At 43.7% G+C, this 19,217-nt stretch overlaps 1 protein-coding gene across 1 annotated transcript in view; it reads right to left on the bottom strand.

The window, feature by feature from the left end:
* HMGCLL1 (3-hydroxy-3-methylglutaryl-CoA lyase like 1) overlaps nucleotides 1–19,217 on the bottom strand; it is a 214,200-nt gene that overhangs the window by 66,565 nt on the left and 128,418 nt on the right. The window contains exons 7-8 of the mRNA XM_075594829.1: nucleotides 12,643–12,706; nucleotides 5,604–5,792 (exon numbers count right to left, since the gene is read on the bottom strand). Coding sequence (XP_075450944.1) covers nucleotides 5,604–5,792; nucleotides 12,643–12,706 — 253 coding nt within the window. The remainder of the gene's footprint in view (nucleotides 1–5,603; nucleotides 5,793–12,642; nucleotides 12,707–19,217) is intronic.

Here is a 19,217-nt window from a genome sequence, read left to right as displayed (position 1 = left end):
ATAAATAAAATGTATTTATTTAGTGTACGATCGCCAGTAATAGCCGTGCATGGAGATAGCAAATCTCCATGCAAATGTAACGTGCGGCTTTTTTTCCTATCAGGTAGCGTACTGCTGCGGCACAGTTTATTCGAGCATTTGCCCGTTCTGTGCCGCAGCAGTAGCCTGGCGCGCGCCCGAGTGTGACGGGCGCGCGCCGAAGCAGCGGAAGAGCGCCCTCCGATCGGGGCGCTCTCCCTACCGCTGCCGGGTCCGCCGGGTCCCCCGGAACCCCCTGCCGCTGTCCCGCGATCACGGGACACCAGGGCTCCCTCGGGGAGCCCCTGGACACGCGTGCAGGGGGCGCACGCTCCCGATGACGCGTGACCGCGCGTCTATGACGCGCGGCACGCCGAGGGGCGGCCACTAGCAAGCCGGGAGATTTCCCGGCTTGCGGTACCGACCACACTTCAATAAAGTGTGTCGGTAGTGTACGTGAACTTTAAGTGCGATAGCAGAGGGAAAAAAGCTTGCACGCAAGATAAGCCAGTTTTGGACACGTCCGATAGGAAATGGGCTGCGGGACTTAGTGAATCACACCGCCGGCTTCATTTTTTATCGGACGTGCTAATTTTTTTCAGGCCAGCGCGAAAGCTCGGAGCTTAGTGCATAGCCCCCAAGGTCAGCCATTTTTCCTACCAGGCGTTTTCTTCACCTTGACCTCTTGAAGGCGCTATTTCCTCAATTCTTCATTACTTTCCCTGTGCATCCTGTAAGCACAACTGGGTGTAAACAGTGGGACAGACTTTACTTGCAGAATTTGTTTTTTTCACTTCAGTTGGTTGGCCATTTTAAATCCCACATTTATATTCAAACCCACAGTTTCCACTGCTCAGTGCCTTTTGGACTGCCCGCATTAAACTCCACATATTGTGATATTCACACCACGTTATAGCATCTTTTAGTCCCAGATTAAGGCAGGAAACTTCGTATGTCTCTATCTATGGTTTATTTACAGGGATAAATAATACACTAACAAGTCCACCGTCCATTTAAGTCAAAACAAAATCATAAAATAAACTCCTACTCCTTTTAGGAGACTAACTACACATGCAGCTTTAACCCTTACTACCTGGATGGACAGCTAAGGTGTTACCACCCCAAACAGATACTACTTTAGCTGAACATATAAAGTCTCTGAACACAGCAATAAAGAGTTTCGCGTATCTGTTATTCCAGGTAGCTCAACCCCACGAGAGCTCAGTTAATCTCTCCTCTGTAAATCCAATGTTAAGGACAGGACATTCCCGCTTCAGAATGGTCTCTCGTCCTTCCTTCTTCCTCCTGGGATTAACAACCCAGGCAGTCCCAGCAGGCTCCGCGACCACCATCCAGTGGGCCTAGAGGGCTGAGCCAGCTTCCACAGCTGGGGAGAACTCTTTTCTTTCCCCTTCTCTGCGACAGAAGTCTCTCTCAATGGTAGCTGTCTGTGTCTGCCTTAAAACACTTCCTTCTTCCATCAGCAGTTCGGCCTACTCAATTAGTTAGCAGCTGCTGCTGGATTCTCGAGGGAGATTAACTCTATGTGTGTTGGAAAGTCCCATAGCTGCCCTATTCCAGCACCTAGAGGACAGTGATGGTAACACAATAATAACAATATACACAAGTGCTTTATGGTTAGGGGTAACCTTAACCAAGTGGCCCCTACTCTTAGAAAAAACAAAACATTTCAACATAGTTTATATTCACAATACACAGTATAACAGCCCCTTAGGCTAATTTTATTGCCAGCACAACATTGGAGCTCTAGTCTCAAAATGGCATGTATTTGATTTGAAGGCATATTAAGGGTGACACATTTGTAAGGTGTGTAATATACTGTACAAAAATGAATCAATAGTTATGGTAAAAGGCCTCCCAGATGTGTGTTATCGCATTGTGCTTTGAGAGCCCGGCAAATATCTTGATCTCTCTTTCTCTGGTCTCTTCTCCTCTCTCTTTCTCTGTGTTTAGAGAATGTGTTTCTCCTTCTGTCTATAACTTTCTCGGTCCTTGACTTGCAGTCTAATTCGATCACCCTCTATCATCTCTGCGAGTTTCAGACTGTCTCTCTGTAGCCTAGTCACTGTCACCTTGGCTTTTTCTCTGTGTCTCTGTCTCAGAACGGTAGTCGGACTTTTCTCTGAGTCTTTTAAACTGACAGCCTGCTCCAACATTCCATCTGGTCTTTCTCCCATTCAATCCCATATCTCCTGTAATCTGTTGCCAGGCAGACCAGGGATGGTGTCTCCCATTACTCATTGTACCATGTGACAGATGGAGCAGACCAACTCTACATTGTTCACAGTTTGCATGCATTTGTAGAATGGGCTACATTCTCTCCCTACTAAAACCCTTTATGCCCCCCCATTGATCAATTCGTACACTGGCGACACACTTTATTCGAGCTCGGCTAGTCCCACGAATTCGGGTATACCCGGGTGTATTGAGGTTTGTGACTGTTTTCTGCCCGAGTGCATTGCGTTATTTTCCAGGCAGGGATTGAAGCATTTTATTCCCGCTGGCTGCAATACTGCACAGTATATATATATATACTGCATTACAATTCATGAATTTATGCCATCTGGTAGACACGCAAAGCATTGCAGCCTATTAAATCCTAATCATTATCATTTAACAGATCAGCCGCCCGTCAGCCAGGCATGAACCCAGGCTGGGAAGGCAAACACAACGGGGCTTGTCAGAGGTGAGGAGCGGCGCATTCCAGGTATCTGCCAGATACATACTGGGTATTTGCTCGAATAAAGTGTGTCGGTGCAGTATGAAACAGAATATTTATAATATCTACATATAATACATTTCTGCCTAACAAATGATACTTAACTAAATACAGCCAGTTATAACAATAGGCGACATCCTTTAATAATAATTTCCACATTTTGATTCCCTTGTGCACCACCAGGTATCACATTTCCAGAGTTTACCTGTATAAACTGTTAGGGTGACCAACCATTTGGCCATAATAACTACTGGGACTTCACTGCCTACCCTATGGTAGTCATAGGTCAATATAATGGGTGGTCTAGTTTCCTGTTTGGGTCTAGAGAGTGGTAATATAGGCTCTAATGATATGTATGCTATTCCCTCAGTGGGGGCTTGTCAGGCGCTCCAAGACATCGTGCTCCTAGCCGTAGTTCCTTTCTCTGTCCACCGGGTGTTCCTGATGGTTTCTGTCTGCTCTGGTGTTTGTCTGTCTATCTCCTCTTGTTGCTCCTGTTCTGTCCTTATAGTTCCTGCTTCCTGTTTGTCCTTTGCCTTTGTTTTTGTCAGACTCCATGCCTATGGCCATGATTCTGATGCAGCTTCTGTTCCTGTACCTGTTCTGTTCCGTGTTGGAGTCCTGTACCTAATAAAGGCCCTTGCTGGTAATCTGGCTTGTCCCCGTTTGTTCCCTGATCCCTGGTCTCAGTCCCTTCTCCCCGCTCTCTGTCCCTGTTCCACAACCTGTCCCTGCTCCCCTGCCCTGTTCCTGCTCCCCTGTCCTGCTCCTGCCTTCCTGTTGCCGACTTCTGTGTGTGACTCCAACGTTCCTGCCTGCAGCCTGCCTCCGACATCTGCCTGTGACTCCAATGTTCCTGCCTGCTGCCTGCCTCCGACTTCTGCGTGTGACCCCAATATTCCTGCCTGCTGCCTGCCTCTGACCTCTGCGTGTGACCCCAACAATCTTTGCCTGCTCCCGCTGTTCTGACCACCGAGGTCCTTACCCACTCAAGGAGTCTCCCTCGTGACAGGGCTAAATCTTACTGCCTTCCTGACCTCTTTCCCCACTCTGGGAACCTCTTCATATTCTTCCATGGATATTTCATTTTCACTCCCTTTCTCGTCCAGAATGGGGCTCTGAGGGAAAAATATATAAGCCTATGGATTCAGCTCACTCGGGCACTAGGTGTTGGGTCCTGAGGTCAAGAGAAAGATCCTAGGTGTAGGAACAACTGTGGTCATGAGTAAGTGTCATCAACATCCATCACAGTTGACAAATTACCTAGTAGCTTCTCCTCTTCATACTCTGTCATTGTCAGACTCATCACTTTGGTTCCTCTCACAGGCAGAAGTTGGATGTTCCGGACTCTTATTTAGTTGTCCACTCAACTGGGTGATAGGAGATTTACTAGGGGCTTCATTCAAGGCGGGGCACTTTACTAAATAATTAAAAGGCAACAAATTATTATGGCAGAGTGTTGTGATAGGTCCATTCCCTTTCTCAGGCATCACCCTGTATATCAGTGATCCACTCAATGTCTCAGAATGGCAGTTAGAGTTTTATCTGTGTCTTTTAAACTGACAGTCTCCTCCAACATTCCATCTAGTCTTCCTCCAATCCAATCGCACATCTCCTGTCATGTGTTGCCAGGCAGACGAGGGACAGCTTCTCCCATTCCCCATCGCATCATGGGATAGGTTGAGCAGACCAAATTCTGCATTGTTCACAGTAAACACACATTTGTAGCAGGGGCTACATACAATTATATATATAAATATATATAGTAATGAAATGGATTGGTAAAATGACACTTTAAAGTTTACATGGACTTTAAAAAGTGTATGATTTTTCCCAAATGTCTTTCATCCAAATAAAACCTAAATCAATTTCTTAACAATCTTTTTTTTTACATTGCTATTTTGATTTTGTTTTACGCTTTCATAAATAAGACAACTATAAACATACACTTATTAATCTGGTCAGCACCATTTTTATATGATGTTCAATGTGCATTCATTTTGTATCTAATAAGTTAAATGTTGTCTTGGTAATATTAATAAGATAACATAATGAGGACATGTGCTCATAAACTGGATAGATTATCTGAATCAGATGCAACAATTATGATAAAGCAGCACACAATAAGTTTTGGGAGTGGAGAGAGGTTGAAAGTTTGACTTAGTTGTGTTCTGGACCGTGTTTGAAGTTGTGGTATTATAAGGTGCTTCAATGCGTTCTGGAAGAAGCCAACCCCATAGTACTTATGAAGCTGTCTAATAACACTGCATTGTGGAAATTCCTTTAAATTGTTGGAAAGAGTCTTCTACCCAACCAAATCCATAAGACAACTTCTGGAAGACATTGTCCAGACCTCATGCTTAAGGTAGGAGCTCTCCAATTACTACATTGGTAAAAAAAAAAAACTGAGTTCACATCATAGATGTTTTGAACAAATGGAAATGTACAGTATGCCTCATAGTTTATATATGTTAGTCTGTGAGGACTTCTGGAGCTGCATGCCATTAATGCTATCCTGCTGCTTACTAAATACGGTGATCGATAAAGATGTCTTGTGGTGCCACACGTCAGCACCACCGCTAGTTAAATATCCCCTTATTGGTTTTCTGTGTAAAAAAGGGAATATGTACCAAAAAAAAGGGAAACCTAAAAAAACATAGATACTATTGTATTAACATAATGAAAAAGTCCACTCTTCTTACAAGGGAGACTCCCTTACTTTTCACACTGCAAGTCAGTAAAGGCTTTGGAGATCTGCTACATTTTAATTCCAAAACACCCTGAAAAGAATGTTTCTGTGTTGACCAATGTTGCTGTTACTTTGGTGCCATTTAAACTACATTACCTGTATTGCTGTAAGAATGTTGGCAAGTGCCTGGCCATATGTGTCATGACAGTGAACAGCCAGTGCACTTACTGGAACTTCCTTCATAACGGCTTCAAGCATTTTCTTCATACTGCCAGGTGTTCCAACTCCAATTGTGTCTCCTAATGAAATCTCATAACAACCCATACTGTATAATCTTTTCGAGACCTGTGCAGAAAAGTAGAATATTACAAAATAAGCATGTTATTTTAATGTAAACTATTGTAATACAAATATATATTTAGGCTATAGTGATCATGTAAAGAGAAACTTCATGTTTTATATACAGTATTTGAAAGCAAATAATATAACTTTGCTAGGAATAAATGAACACATGGCTTTAAATGAATTAAACAACCCCATTCGTATTGTTGACTACTTCAGTGACAAGTGATATACTGTAATCTAATATACTGTACTTTATTGCATTCTTCAAAGTATATAGACCCCCATATAATAAATTGCAATGCCATAAAATGCATTCTAGCATTAAAAGAAATGGGCAATAATCTGTCTTCTGGTGCTTGAAGACATCTTATGACATACCACCACTTAGTAAATAGGGCCCATCGTATTCTAGTGGTGGAATTACAGAAAGATATAGATTTTTGTGGAAAGTAGTCAGTTCATTTACAGTACTTTTCGTGAGACAGATTTATATTTTCTGTTTAAATTTTGAATATTATTGTTTATTTTTATTCACATCTATTTATTACTGCACAGTATAGTACGGGCGAAAGACAGCTAGAATAACAAACAGATTAGCATACATTTACACATGATAATACAATAACTCAGGGGGTCACAGCAGCAAGGAGTTTGCAATCTAAGGCTAGGTCCCCGCTGCAGCCGGCGGTGCGTGCGGCCGCGAGCCTCTCACCAGCCTTTTACCTCCTCCCTATCTGTCCCCAGTAGCGCATCGCTCTCAGGCTCACTGCGCACTGTGATGCGTCAGCCAGCAGGGGTTACAATAGGATCCCGAGCTGTGACGCGTCACGTGGTGTGGCAGGGAGCTAATCAGAAAGACTGATAGGTGGAGAGACAGAAACAGGGGGGGGAGAGCGGCACAAGGGGTAGAGAGAGAGAGATACTGACAGGAGGGAGAATGGCTTGGGGAGAGGGATGGTGGGGAGGGGGGAAAGCAAAGTGGCATGGGGGAGAGGCCAAATTGTCACGGGAACTTATGAGAGGCTGTATTATACACCAAAATACCTGGGTTGAACTGAACACGACTGAGATATAAATAAATATAGTTTATTCCATGAAAAAGTGAACACACAAGATATACAAATAACAGACAAAATATACACTTACTTAGGATTGGAATGATGAAATAATCAGGAATCTTGATTAGCAATTCATGCAGCAATCTCGAAATGACACAAAGATAATGGGTGTAGGCTGAGCCTCGTTTATATACAAGCTCAGTCCTATCCCTTAACCTTGGGGCGCCTGGCTGGCTAGCGGATTCCTTTGAAGTAGGAACTCCCTTATCTGCAAGTGTGAACTATGACACTTACAGACCACTCAGGCCCTTTGTTCCTTCGCCCTATTGTATACAATCGGAGTGGTCAACCTTTGATCAGAGGGTGTATGATAGACCACTTGTCTGCCCTCCTGACCTATTGTCACGCTTGTGCGAGCCCACAGACAAGACCTGACCCCGGCACTGAGGTGGGAAGGACAGTGCCACACACCCACAGTAGCAAAGGCGGGCCCAGTAGGTGGTTTGTAGCGCTGCTGGGTCTGGGTATGAAGAAAGAGGGTTAATCCAATACTCGCCAGGTTCCAAGGGTAGGAGAGGTACACATAGTCGTTATCCGTAAGCCAGGGGTAAAGAGCCAGAGAGAATCCAAATACAAAACCAGGTCGGTACATGAGAGGTTAATCCATAAGCCAGGGGTCACGAGCCAGAGAGAATCCAAATGCAAAGCCAGGTCGGTACACGAGGGGTAACTGTAGAAATCAAAGCAGGACTGGGATGGACAAGCCAGGCACACACAAGGCTACACAAAGTCTATGTTCAGCAAGGTATACCAGGAAGAGGCAGTCTTATATAGGAGACAGGAACCAGTAGGGGAGGGAGCGGAGGCGGGGCCTCCGCAGATGCCAGGTTAGGCTGCAGGAGACAAGGCTCATAGCACAGCGGAGGTGCAGTGTGTCCCGAGGGGGCGGAGCTATGCTCAGTGACCGTGCATAGAAAGAGCGGGTGCGCGCACGCTCTGTAACAGGAACGGTGATGCGCACATCAGCGGGGGGCGAATCTTCGGCAGCTGCCGCTGCAATACTATAGATAGGCAAGGAGGGAACGCGCCGCAAGGGACGCACTCCCCGATTCCTCACACCTATTAACATAGCAGATGGGCTCTGCGTTCTCATACCATACCCAAAATACCATTCACAGTTTAATATCTTCACATATTAAAATAATCAGTTCTGTTGGGCCCAGTGGGCTGATACTTGCCAGTTCTTCAAGCCGGAAGTAACTCTCCATTGTGGCCAAGTTTCAGCCCCCTGCAACCCCCAGAACAGGAGATACACAAATGCAGTTTAAAGCACTTTTTAAATACAGGATTCTTCCCTTTAAAATTGAATCTCTGCTTTTCACTCTTTCCCCATTGAAATCAACAGGCTCTGCCGCCATAGGCTTTTAATGGCACGACTCCGCCGTTGAAGTCAATGGGTCCCACCGCCATAGACTTTCCATGGGAAAACTCCGCCATTGAAGTCTATGGAAAAACCAAGAATCTTTACATTTGCCCATACTCCGTCTGGTTGTTCGGAGAGGGCTGGGAATGGCCATGCATTCATGCTGGAACCTTGGCTACATGCCACCCAAATCCCAGCCCTCTGGTCTTCCCAGAACCAGAGATATGGACTACACTTTTTACTGTTTCGGACTTAGCTGTTTTCACACCACGCGGCTTTTCCCCATTGGAATCAATGGCCGGCGCCGCCATAGACAATGCATGGGCGAGCGCTGCCATTGGATTCAATGGGACCTCCGCTCCGCCATTAAAGTCAATGGCGGGACCCTTGTTCATGAGTACGACCCTTTACGGGGGTCCTTCCTTCCCGGACCAATGGGGGTCGTGTGGGGGGGCTCCTAGGGGCTAGGGGCAAAAATAATTTTATTCCCAGGTGCCCTAGAACCTAAGATTCCCACACCACTTGTCGTTGACCTTGAACTCAGTGATAAAGCTCTTTTTCAAAGACATTGTGTCCGCTTCTGCGGTTTTGCGGTTTGGATGGCTGCCAACCTGTTCCTGGAGGTCGACATCGAGGAATCCCCATTGAAGTCAATGGCCCCATTGACTTACAATGGGAAACCGCCGCTCCTCCTCACGGACGCCACCTGCTGGTCGTCGCTGGAAACAGGTCCAAAACCGCTAGATCCGCCATTGAAATGAATGGAGCTCCAATGGCGACCTATGGGACTCTGCAAAATGGTGCCTGAAAAGGCGGGAACATGGAACAAAGATCTATAAACACACGTTAACCTTAACCCCTTCCCTCCCGCATCAATCCCAGTGTATGTGTTGGTGCAAACACTGGAACAGAAACAATACATTTTTACAGGGGAATATACATTGGAATTCAGAAGCAGGGTAAAACACATTACTCGACCGCAGTCCAGTTAACCCCTGGGAGCAGGGGGTGGCCAAATGGGGTGTAACCCCTTTAATACCGGGCCAAACCCCCTCTCCCATGACACAAATATCTATAACTCACTTTCACAGCTCCTTACAGCCACAGGGGAGAGGAGAGTGGCATGGGAGAGAGGGACCCCCCCACCCCCCTCAACATGGCCGTGCCCCCTCGAGTCATGGCCATGCCCACCTAGCCCATTTTGGCCACGCCCCCACCCTGTGCCTAAAAAAAGCTCTCTGCAGACCGCAGATCGCGGTGAAGTGCCATACACGCGCCGCCAGGACTTAGCCTAAGTGGTGGAAGAGGGAATAAGGACACCAAAGAAACAGTGGGGAATGAACGCTGGTGTTTGCTCGAATAACGCAGCGGGTACACCATGGGCCCTGGCACACCAGAAGCCCCGATAACATACCAGGTACATAATGGGCACTTGTTAATTTATTATGGGCTGATTGGACTGACAGATCTCATAGAGTGGTCAGCATGATCAAAATGGAAGTAGACCTCCCTCCAATTCTGTTTCCGGTATCAATTGGTTTATTGGTTATATGAAGTAAAGAGCGACCACATGCTGTGGAAGTGCCAGAGGTTCGGTGGCACTCTGGTGGTGCCAGTACCCAGCACTGTAAGGGTTCATAACTGTACTTTTATATGTATCTACTAGAAGACAAACAAAAAATACTAGTACGAAATTACAAGCAGGTTATATGAAGTAAAGAGCGACCACATGCTGTGGAAGTGCCAGAGGTTCGGTGGCACTCTGGTGGTGCCAGAACCCAGCACTGTAAGGGTTCATAACTGTACTTTTATATGTATCTACTAGAAGACAAACAAAAAATACTAGTACGAAATTAGCCATAATGGGGTAAAAAATTAACTGGTACCAATAAATGACAGTAAGATCTTAGCTGGATAAACAGTGTGACATATATGATAGATATATATACAGTATATATAGTACACAACACACAAAGGGTGCAAATCAGAGACACTGGTGCATGGATATACAACACCTGAAGGAGATTGAGTCCTGAATATAACAGAAAATAGGGAGATCTACTATGAGACTCTCTCATAGTAGATCTCCCTATTTTCTGTTATATTCAGGACGTTTTAATTGTCTTTCTATTTGCTGCAAAGCCTTATTTAAAGGCTAAAGGGACTGTTATATCAATCTCGGAATTGAGCCCTGTGGCTAATCATACCGAGTGAACGGAGCAAGCGGTATCCCCGTTTAGAGGAGTGACGTCACCATCGGAGGACCCGCGCAACTGCTGATTACAGCTGAGCAGTGAAGCTTCCGCGTCCGAGCACACAGACGGAGTGAGCAGTTCCTGAGATTAGCAGCCCCTTTGATGCAGCGATCTGAAAGCATTTTACTGATGTGCCTGTTATTTCTGCTACATTGTAAGTAGCCTCTGTTGCTTGCGCAATAATTTTATTTATAAACGTACTTTACCATATTGGTATCTTTTCATTTATAGGTACATCTCATTGTGGAATTCGAATATAGGACTTGTTCACGTATTTATCCTTCAGGTGTTGTATATATATATGCACCTGTGTCTCTGATTTGCGCCTTTTGTGTCTTTTTTATACTTTGTATTTTCTTCAGGGTGGTGTACATCCATTACATTGTGGCAGCACTCATAGACATCATTGCAACACTATTTTAAATCAGTTTTGCGCACCTTATACTTTTTCCTTTTAGATATACATACATATGTGTATATATATATATATATATATATATATTTTTTTTTTTTTTTTTTTTTTCATCTCTTTTGCATATTAATTAATGCTTTGCAGTCTAAGAATATTTAAAATATCTACACAAATATGACCACTGTATCTGCCATCTCTAATGGCAAAGGGAATATAATACATATATTGTATTACTTGCCCTTGCAGTAAAAAAAACCTTCCCATTTTTCTTTTCTACTCTCAAATTGAAATGTAAAGTAATATGATTTCAGACTGCATGAACATAGGAGGCTTAATGCAGCAGTCCAAGCTGCCATTTTTTCAATAGATTTTTCCCTTTAATATGTGTATCAATACAATCCACACAATGATAAGTAATTAGCTAAGTTGCTGATCAATCCGTTATCCTGTGATCGATCAGCGAAGATTTGGCTTGTGGGTTCACTAAATGGCTGTCGGTGCTGGAGAAGAGCACCAAAGATGGAGAGTTCTGTGGGGAAGATCATGCGTCCAGGCAGTCACTAGAAACAATTGAGCTCAAACAGATCAAGAGAGGACAGGGCTCAAAAAGGGGTGTGCAGAACCTGTTTCTGAAAAGGAAGGTGATGTGACTTTTTAAACGGTTGCAATAGAAACAGAAAATGCTTGTTACAATATATTATATACAACATGTAATTCAGAGTTGTTTTTGAAAAAAAAATGCTACAAGTATTTTCTTATAGTACAGAACTGATTTATTAAAACAAACACACACATGTAGGATATTGTTTGATCTTCAGCTTTAAACACTTAAGAGGAGAAGTATCATAGCAAATTTGGAGCAAACTTAATGCACATTGCACCATTTCCCTCTTGTGTTCCTTTGCCACAATATATCTTTGCTCCTAGTTTTGCGCCATTTACATTACCTTGAGATTTGGGGAGTGTCAATAGGAGTTAGGGAGGAGTTACATGATACACAGATAATAATGAGATGTAGCAAATGGTGCGCCTCAGTGTGTCACTTTTGCATCTTGTATTTGTATCAAAAAAAATCTGGCAGGTCTGAGGTGTCGCAAACTTTTGTGGCCAACAATTTGAATAAAATGTAACAATTTCATACATTTGACGCAAGTACAAGCAGAAAAGGGAGCAATGAATCAAAACATACAGTACTTCTATTTGCCCTTTCTGTACGTCAATACATCTCCTCCTTTAGTGTATGCTTTATCTAATTGGAAGCTGCCACAGGTTCATTATTTTGAACCTAAAGTGGCACTGCAAGTCCGTCATTGCAAACAAAAGTTTGTGACCTGACTAATATTGTGCATTAACTTGGCAACTGTGAAAATGGTGATACTATGTGGATTAAGTGAAACATACTGTATGTGTTAAATAAAATACGTGTTCATATGATTATTTACTATATTTGCAAAATAAGAGAAACATTGTATCAATTTTTCATATTGTGAACTTAGATGGCTCTGTTGCCTCAATATATCCACAAGGAATAGTTCAGCAACATGTCTTGTACGGGCACATAGCAAAGTGGCAAGTACATTTCTTTTTTTTAGTGAAACGATATGCAACTTTGCTTACAATATGCCACTTCTAAACTCTTTCCAGTAGGCTGCTTTTTATATTTCTAAAGAAACGTGGACCATGTTTTCAAAAGTAATCTTACCTCTGCTACTTTATGTGGTGCAATATGTCCTTCATAGGGACAACCTAATACACATGAGACATACCTGTGGGAAGATAAAACAAATGTAAATATTATTGGGAACAGATTCTCAATAATAGAATATTTAGGATGGAATGAACTGAGCTTTACATTTTCATTTAGGCTATCAATAAAAGTAAGTACTGTAGAGATCTTGAGATCTAAATAACGGAAACATAATTTTTAATCAAATTTGAGCAAACGTCCTTGCTTCTATTATTCAGCAACAAAAACAAAATACTGTAGTTGTATTAACTAAACTTCGTTATGATTTGGTGTAAGGGTCAGTAATTAGAAACAGGCCAATGTGTCACTACTCTCTTTGCAAATCATTTTTTTATTAGTAAAATTAAGTAGCAAATTTGCCACTGGTGCTTTTTTGTTCATGAAAAACACCAAGGGGCAGATCCACAAAAAGGGTGCTAAAATTTAGCATGGCTTTCATATGTGTTATGCATGTACCAACTTTTGCAAACTTTCGTGTAAGTACAATATTGTAATAAATATTTTCAAAAGTTTCCGTAAGAAAAGTATACAAACATGAAACTGAAGATAATGCTGCATACTATTAACTTATTATACCTTTTAGTACTGTAGGTAGGGATGGAAAAAAATAGTTGGCTGAAAGAGGACGAGAGAACTTTAATGTTATGTTTTTATCTTAGTTTAACCATCTCCCTATGCAATTCCATGTTAGCATTTGATCCCACGCTCAACCCATTTTGCTTCTTTTGGATTGAGCACAGTTTTATTTTTTTCATAAATGTAGGAGAAGGGAAAATAAATAGGACAAAAGGAGAAAGGATGATGAACAGGGGAGACAGAAGCGTGAGAAATACAGGTAAAGGAAAAACGTACCCATGATTTTCCACAAAGCTTTTCACAAATCTGAGATTGGCATGAGGTGTCACAGTGATAATGGCATTGTAAGTACAGTACTCATACTGTTGCAGTGTGTGCATCCTGTCAGTGCCCATATTACTGTCAAGCAGACATTTAAAAAAAAAGTAATTTATTTTTGCTTTACATCTAATCCGCATAGTCCTTTAAATCATTCCAGTGGATACACAGTGCTTCTTCTGTGAGGAGATGGTCAGTGATTCTCCTCAACTTCCTAATATTTAGCTCCTCTTTAATTGATGTCTCTGTCTCTAGTAATATTTCACTGACAACATTATAATCACTATCATCTTACCCCACTTCACTTTTTAAAGGTTCATTCATTAAACTGCAATAGTGCATATCAGGGCACTATCGCACGTAAACGTCTAAATAGAATCGGTAGTAGTTTCCGTGCTATTGTGACCAATTGGCACTATTGCCGCAAATAACCCCATTAAATCTTTTTTTCTCCCCCGTATTCCTTCATTTCCTTAGAATGTTGTACAATAGGATCATATCCACGCTTTTTGCATCCCTTTTTATACAGTATACTTTACTATTCACACTGACATTTTTCATTCAGGAATTACCAGCGAAGATCTAACTAAAATATCTAATATTTTTTTCCACTTGTAAGCATTGAAAGAATCTTCTTACTGTATGCTCAATCATTTCATATTTTAAAGCCTCCAAAGGGATAATCATTAGTCATTTCCCAGATTTAAATTACTTTGCAATCAGCAAGGTTATGTATTGAGTTGAAAATTGACTTTCCTAAATTTCAGAGGTGTTTGAACTGTGTTGCATGGATTACAAGAAAGTTGGTTAAAATCTATGCCTAGTGTAGCCCTGCTTCCTATTGAACGCAGGCTGCTACCCTGTGCTGTGTCACCTGTAGGCTCGCAGGGCCTAAGTCTCTGCCACGGAGAGCCTGGGGTGGACGCTGGGGGGCGCAGGCTCTCCATAAGTCTCTGCCTTTTTACCACGTCGGTGCAAGACCATTCTTCCATTACTCCCCTAGTGTGCTCCTTCCAGGTCTCTATCCCATCCTCCCCGGTGGGCACAGGGAGCGTCCCCGAGAAGGCCTTTAACTTCCGATAGCTTTGAGCATGGGTGGCCAAAGTAAGTGCTTCTACTAGCGGCGGTAAGCTGGTGGGGGTAGTTAACTGGTCTATCTTGTCATTGAGTTTTTGTAGCATATCACTGCGCACCCCTGCTTCGGCGGATGCGCTCATCCTCATCTAGCTCCCTTACAGGGGGGTCCCGAAGGGGGTAGACAAGAGGGCTACCGCCAGGCGGGGCATTGGGCAGCGGCAGATACTGGGGGACCGCGGGTTCGATTAATGCCAGGTCTCGCCGGCAGTCCACAAGCAAGGTATTCCATTTAGAGTCTTGGTCTACGAGTACATCTTTCAGGCGGGCTTTGGCAAACCCCGGAAGTTGTCGTAAGGCCGTTTGCAAAGTCTCTAAGGGTAAGGCCAAGGGTACTCTGGTCACAGCTACGGTACGACGGGCCGGCGTGCGCATTTGGCGCCACCCCAGGTCTAAGATCTCAGCAGCGCCTCCAAATGTAGCCCTGCTTCCTATCGAACGCAGGCTGCTACCCTGTGCTGTGTCACCTGTAGGCTCGCAGGGCCTAAGTCTCTGCCACGGAGAGCATGGGGTACTCGCGCAATGATTATATATATATATATGATCCCACCTGGACAGGCGGCGGATGGCTAGTGGAGTTTGAGCCCAGACCTCCCACAATTGGAACAGACCGGTTCTCGATCTTGCGACCTAACGGGGATCAGGAACCTCACTACGGTAGTTCCTAGCTCCACTTGTCTCTACTGGGACTCAGGGCCTAACTGGGCCTGGGGCATGCGGCCTACGTAGGGAGGCGGTTGGCCTCCCCACACCGAAGCTCCGTCTCCTCTCCTCTCCAGCCAGCTCTGACCAACGTGCGTGCAGCCACCTCCTTTTTCTCCTAAACCTCGCAGCCCATTGGCTCAATCCTATCACGGGGCCCCGCGGGGGTTGATGGGACCTGTGCCTCGCTGTCTCCCTCCAATTAGCACTCTCCTTCGCGGGCTTTGGGCGACACCGTCTGCGCATGCGCAACCTCTGTCTAGGTAGGTTATACGTATTGCCAACCAGAACATGGTGTCTTGCATGACACGGAGCCTCCATAGCAGAGTACTCTCTATGCAACGCACCCTTCCCCAACAACAAGGGTAAGAACGGGGACCCAGCTACATCAGTCTTAGGAATACATGCCATATAATTTCAAGAATATTGAAATGGATGAACAAAAAAAGAAGCGTAAGAAAAATGAAGCATGATCTAATTAGGGGTGCGCAAACTGGGGGCGCACCCCAAGATTATTACTCGTCCGCTGATGTTAAAATTGGAATCCTACTCACAACAAGTGACTAGGACATGAGCCTTAGTATGGAGATATCACTGGCGCCTTGGTTCACTGTTCGTTGGTAGGTATTGGATCCCAGTCATGCAGGAACACCTCACTGTCCAGACTCCTCCAAATCCTCGCAGCTCAGCAGCCCCTACTGACATCACCACAGATTTCTCCTACTACGGTGTCCGCACTTTGCCACAAGCCCTACTCGTTTCGAAACTCAAAATAGCGGGTCTCTTCATCGGGGGTGCCGAAGTCACTTGTCGTGAGTAGGATTCCAATTTTTACACCAGCGGACGAGTTTAAGATCAAGTGCTAAGAGCATTTGTTTTACATAGGTACATATTTACATAATAGATGAGGTTGAAAAAAGACGTACAGTACGTCCATCAAGTTCAACCTATGCTAAATTTAGACAATAGATACTTTATCCTATATCTATAGCTACTTATTGATCTAGAGGAAGGCAAACAAAAAAACCCAGAGTCATATCATCCAATGATATCTCATAAGGGGAAAAATAAATTCCTTTCTGACTCTAAGAATTGGCAATCGGATTAATACCTGGAACAACATCCTTCCCATGTATACTTATTTGGTATATCCCTGTATACCTTTCCTTTCTAAAAAGATATCCAACGACTAAAAAGATGTCCAAAATTTTTTAATGTTGTGGCAATTTCATGTGCACATCTATTTTGTTATTTACCAATGTACACATTTTTTAATTTAGATTCAGTTTTTCAATCTTGTTCCATATGGAGTATTAAATCATTCTCTGCCAGTATCCCTGACATTAATCAGTCATTTTGCCTCATGGATAATACAATGTTGTAGTGTTTTCTGTGTTTTGTCTCCTATCTCTTAAGGTGTAAGGTCTTCTGAGGATCTGAATTCATCGCTATTGACATTATCCACATATTTCACAAATATTTGTGTTGTCTCTTATGTCTAAAGTGCCAGAAATGTCTGTTTTGTTTGCATTACTCTAACTGGTTGTAAGACAGCCAGCGGGACTTTTTAGGCAGCTGTTTGGACATTGTTTCACAGAACTATATATTCATTCGTTTTTGGTCACACACTGTTACAGTGGCGGCCCGCTTTAATCTAAAGCGGCTGCCTCCGCGGCTTAAAAATAGCTGCGGACGGCGCGCGGCAATCTTTGGCCATTTTCGGCCGGTTTTCCCGCGCCTCGGCCGCTTTCAATAATAAGTGCCATTATCGCTTATCTATTGGAGCGGCCGCCGTGCGGGAAACTCCGTTTCAAATGGAGAAAAGCCCCGCGGTTAGCCCGCATTAAACCCGGCAAGCTTTAGAATAAGCTTGGCCGGGACAGTATGTTATCAATTTGCGATATTAGCGCTTTTTTTGTATGCACTAATTTTTACCTAGTCTGTGTAATGAGACTGCACATTGCCTGTGTAACATCTTAAGTGTCACATCTTAAGTGTCTGTGGTGTTCAAATTGGAGTTGAATTAGAGGGTAAGAATGCATTTCATCCTCAACCCTGGAACTGTGAGAACTTGGCTTTCTAAATGTTCTGCCATTTTTTTCACATCTAAAGACTAACTTTGTAAGCTGCTGTTTACCTTCAGTGCTACTTTGCCCTCCCAGGCCTGATTTATACACATGCTGTTTCATACCCTACTCCTGATCTCTTCCAATACCTGGGAACTCTCTCCTCCTATCTTTCACCCTGCTTCTAATTATGCCCTCCCTATTGCTTTTTCTGTTTGCTGTTTCCTCACTCCTTTGCAAACTTTTCTGTTCTCTCCAACTTCCTCACTGTCTTCCTATCCCCTTTCTTCATCTTTCCTTCCCTCCAACAACTTCCATACCCCTCAATAAAAATTACTCGCAAAAATCCTCTCTGCACCTCCTCTCTATCTCTCTACTCCTCCTTGCTGCACAGAATATCTCTCATAATCCTGGACCCAGCCATATACACCCCTGCTCTCACTCACGCCACCCTTCCACCTCTTTCCCTGATAATGGTGTTAACCCATCTAATTTACTAATGAAAAACCTTAAACTCCCCTCTCAAAAGAAGCATCCCCATAACCTGCACTCATGGCTACTGTCCCACACTCAGTAACTCCTACTAACCATGATGGCCAAGCACTGCCATGTACAGCACGTATTCCCTCACCTGCTGTCTCTGTAACTCTCCCAACATTCCACATAGATTGTAAGCTCTCCAGGGCAGAGTTTTCCTTTCCTATTGTCTGACTTTGCTGCGTTTATTGTATTATTATAATTCCCTGTACTGTATTGTCTTTTTATAAAGTGCTGAGTACACTGTCGGAACTATATAAATATAGATATACATCCCTTCCACTCTGTAATAGACAGCTCAACCAGGAAACACTGGGAGATGGCAATGGATATATTAACACTGGGAGATGGCAGTGGAGACAGCAAGGAGAGGAGACAGATGAGATGAGTAGGGCAGGAGGGGGTGCAGTTTGCATAGAGAGAAGCCGGCACAGTAACGCAGGAAGTACAAAGAGGAGCAGGGTATGATGGAAGGGGGAGGAGAGACAGCAAGGAGGGGAGAGGAGAATGAGACAGGGGAGAGCAATGTACACATGGGTGAGGAGAGGTAGCAAGGTGAGAAGTAGAAGGAAACAGAGATACAGCAAGGAGTGGAGAGGACAGATGAGTAGGATAGAATGGAGTGTAGTGTGCACAGAGAGGTGCAGACACAGTAAGGCAGGGAGTGCCAAGAGGGGAGGAGAGAGTGCAATTAGGAGCAGGGTATGATGGAGGAGGGAGGGGAGGACAGACAGCAAGGAGGAGAGACAGAGAGAAAGAAAGGAGAGAAGACAGGGATGACGAAGAGGAGGGAATGGAGAGCAGTGTGCACATATTGTAGGTGAGATTAATAGGAGAGGAGGGAGTGTTGTGTGCCCAGACAAGAGCATACACAGTAAGGTAGGGAGTGCAAAAAGGAGCTGGGCATGGTGGGGAAGAGAGGATAAGAGACAGCAAGGCATTACAGGGAGGGGTGAAAACAAAGAATAATGTTTAATTAATAACCTTTGAGATCTTCTAGAGTGGCGTATGTTACGTCGAGTACAGCTACTATAATATAATTCCAGAAAAATAAACACCAATTCATCATGCTGGATAAAGACTTGGAAGAAATTTACTTAAATACATCTTTACTAATGGATATATGAAGCCACCTTCTAGCACAGGTGACTACAGTTGAATAATAAAAATAAATATTTTTAAAGACACAAGGGAACA

Source organism: Ascaphus truei, chromosome 4 (genome assembly GCF_040206685.1).
Source record: "Ascaphus truei isolate aAscTru1 chromosome 4, aAscTru1.hap1, whole genome shotgun sequence".
Lineage (NCBI taxonomy): Eukaryota > Metazoa > Chordata > Amphibia > Anura > Ascaphidae > Ascaphus > Ascaphus truei.
This window is presented reverse-complemented; position numbering and strand designations above follow the sequence as displayed.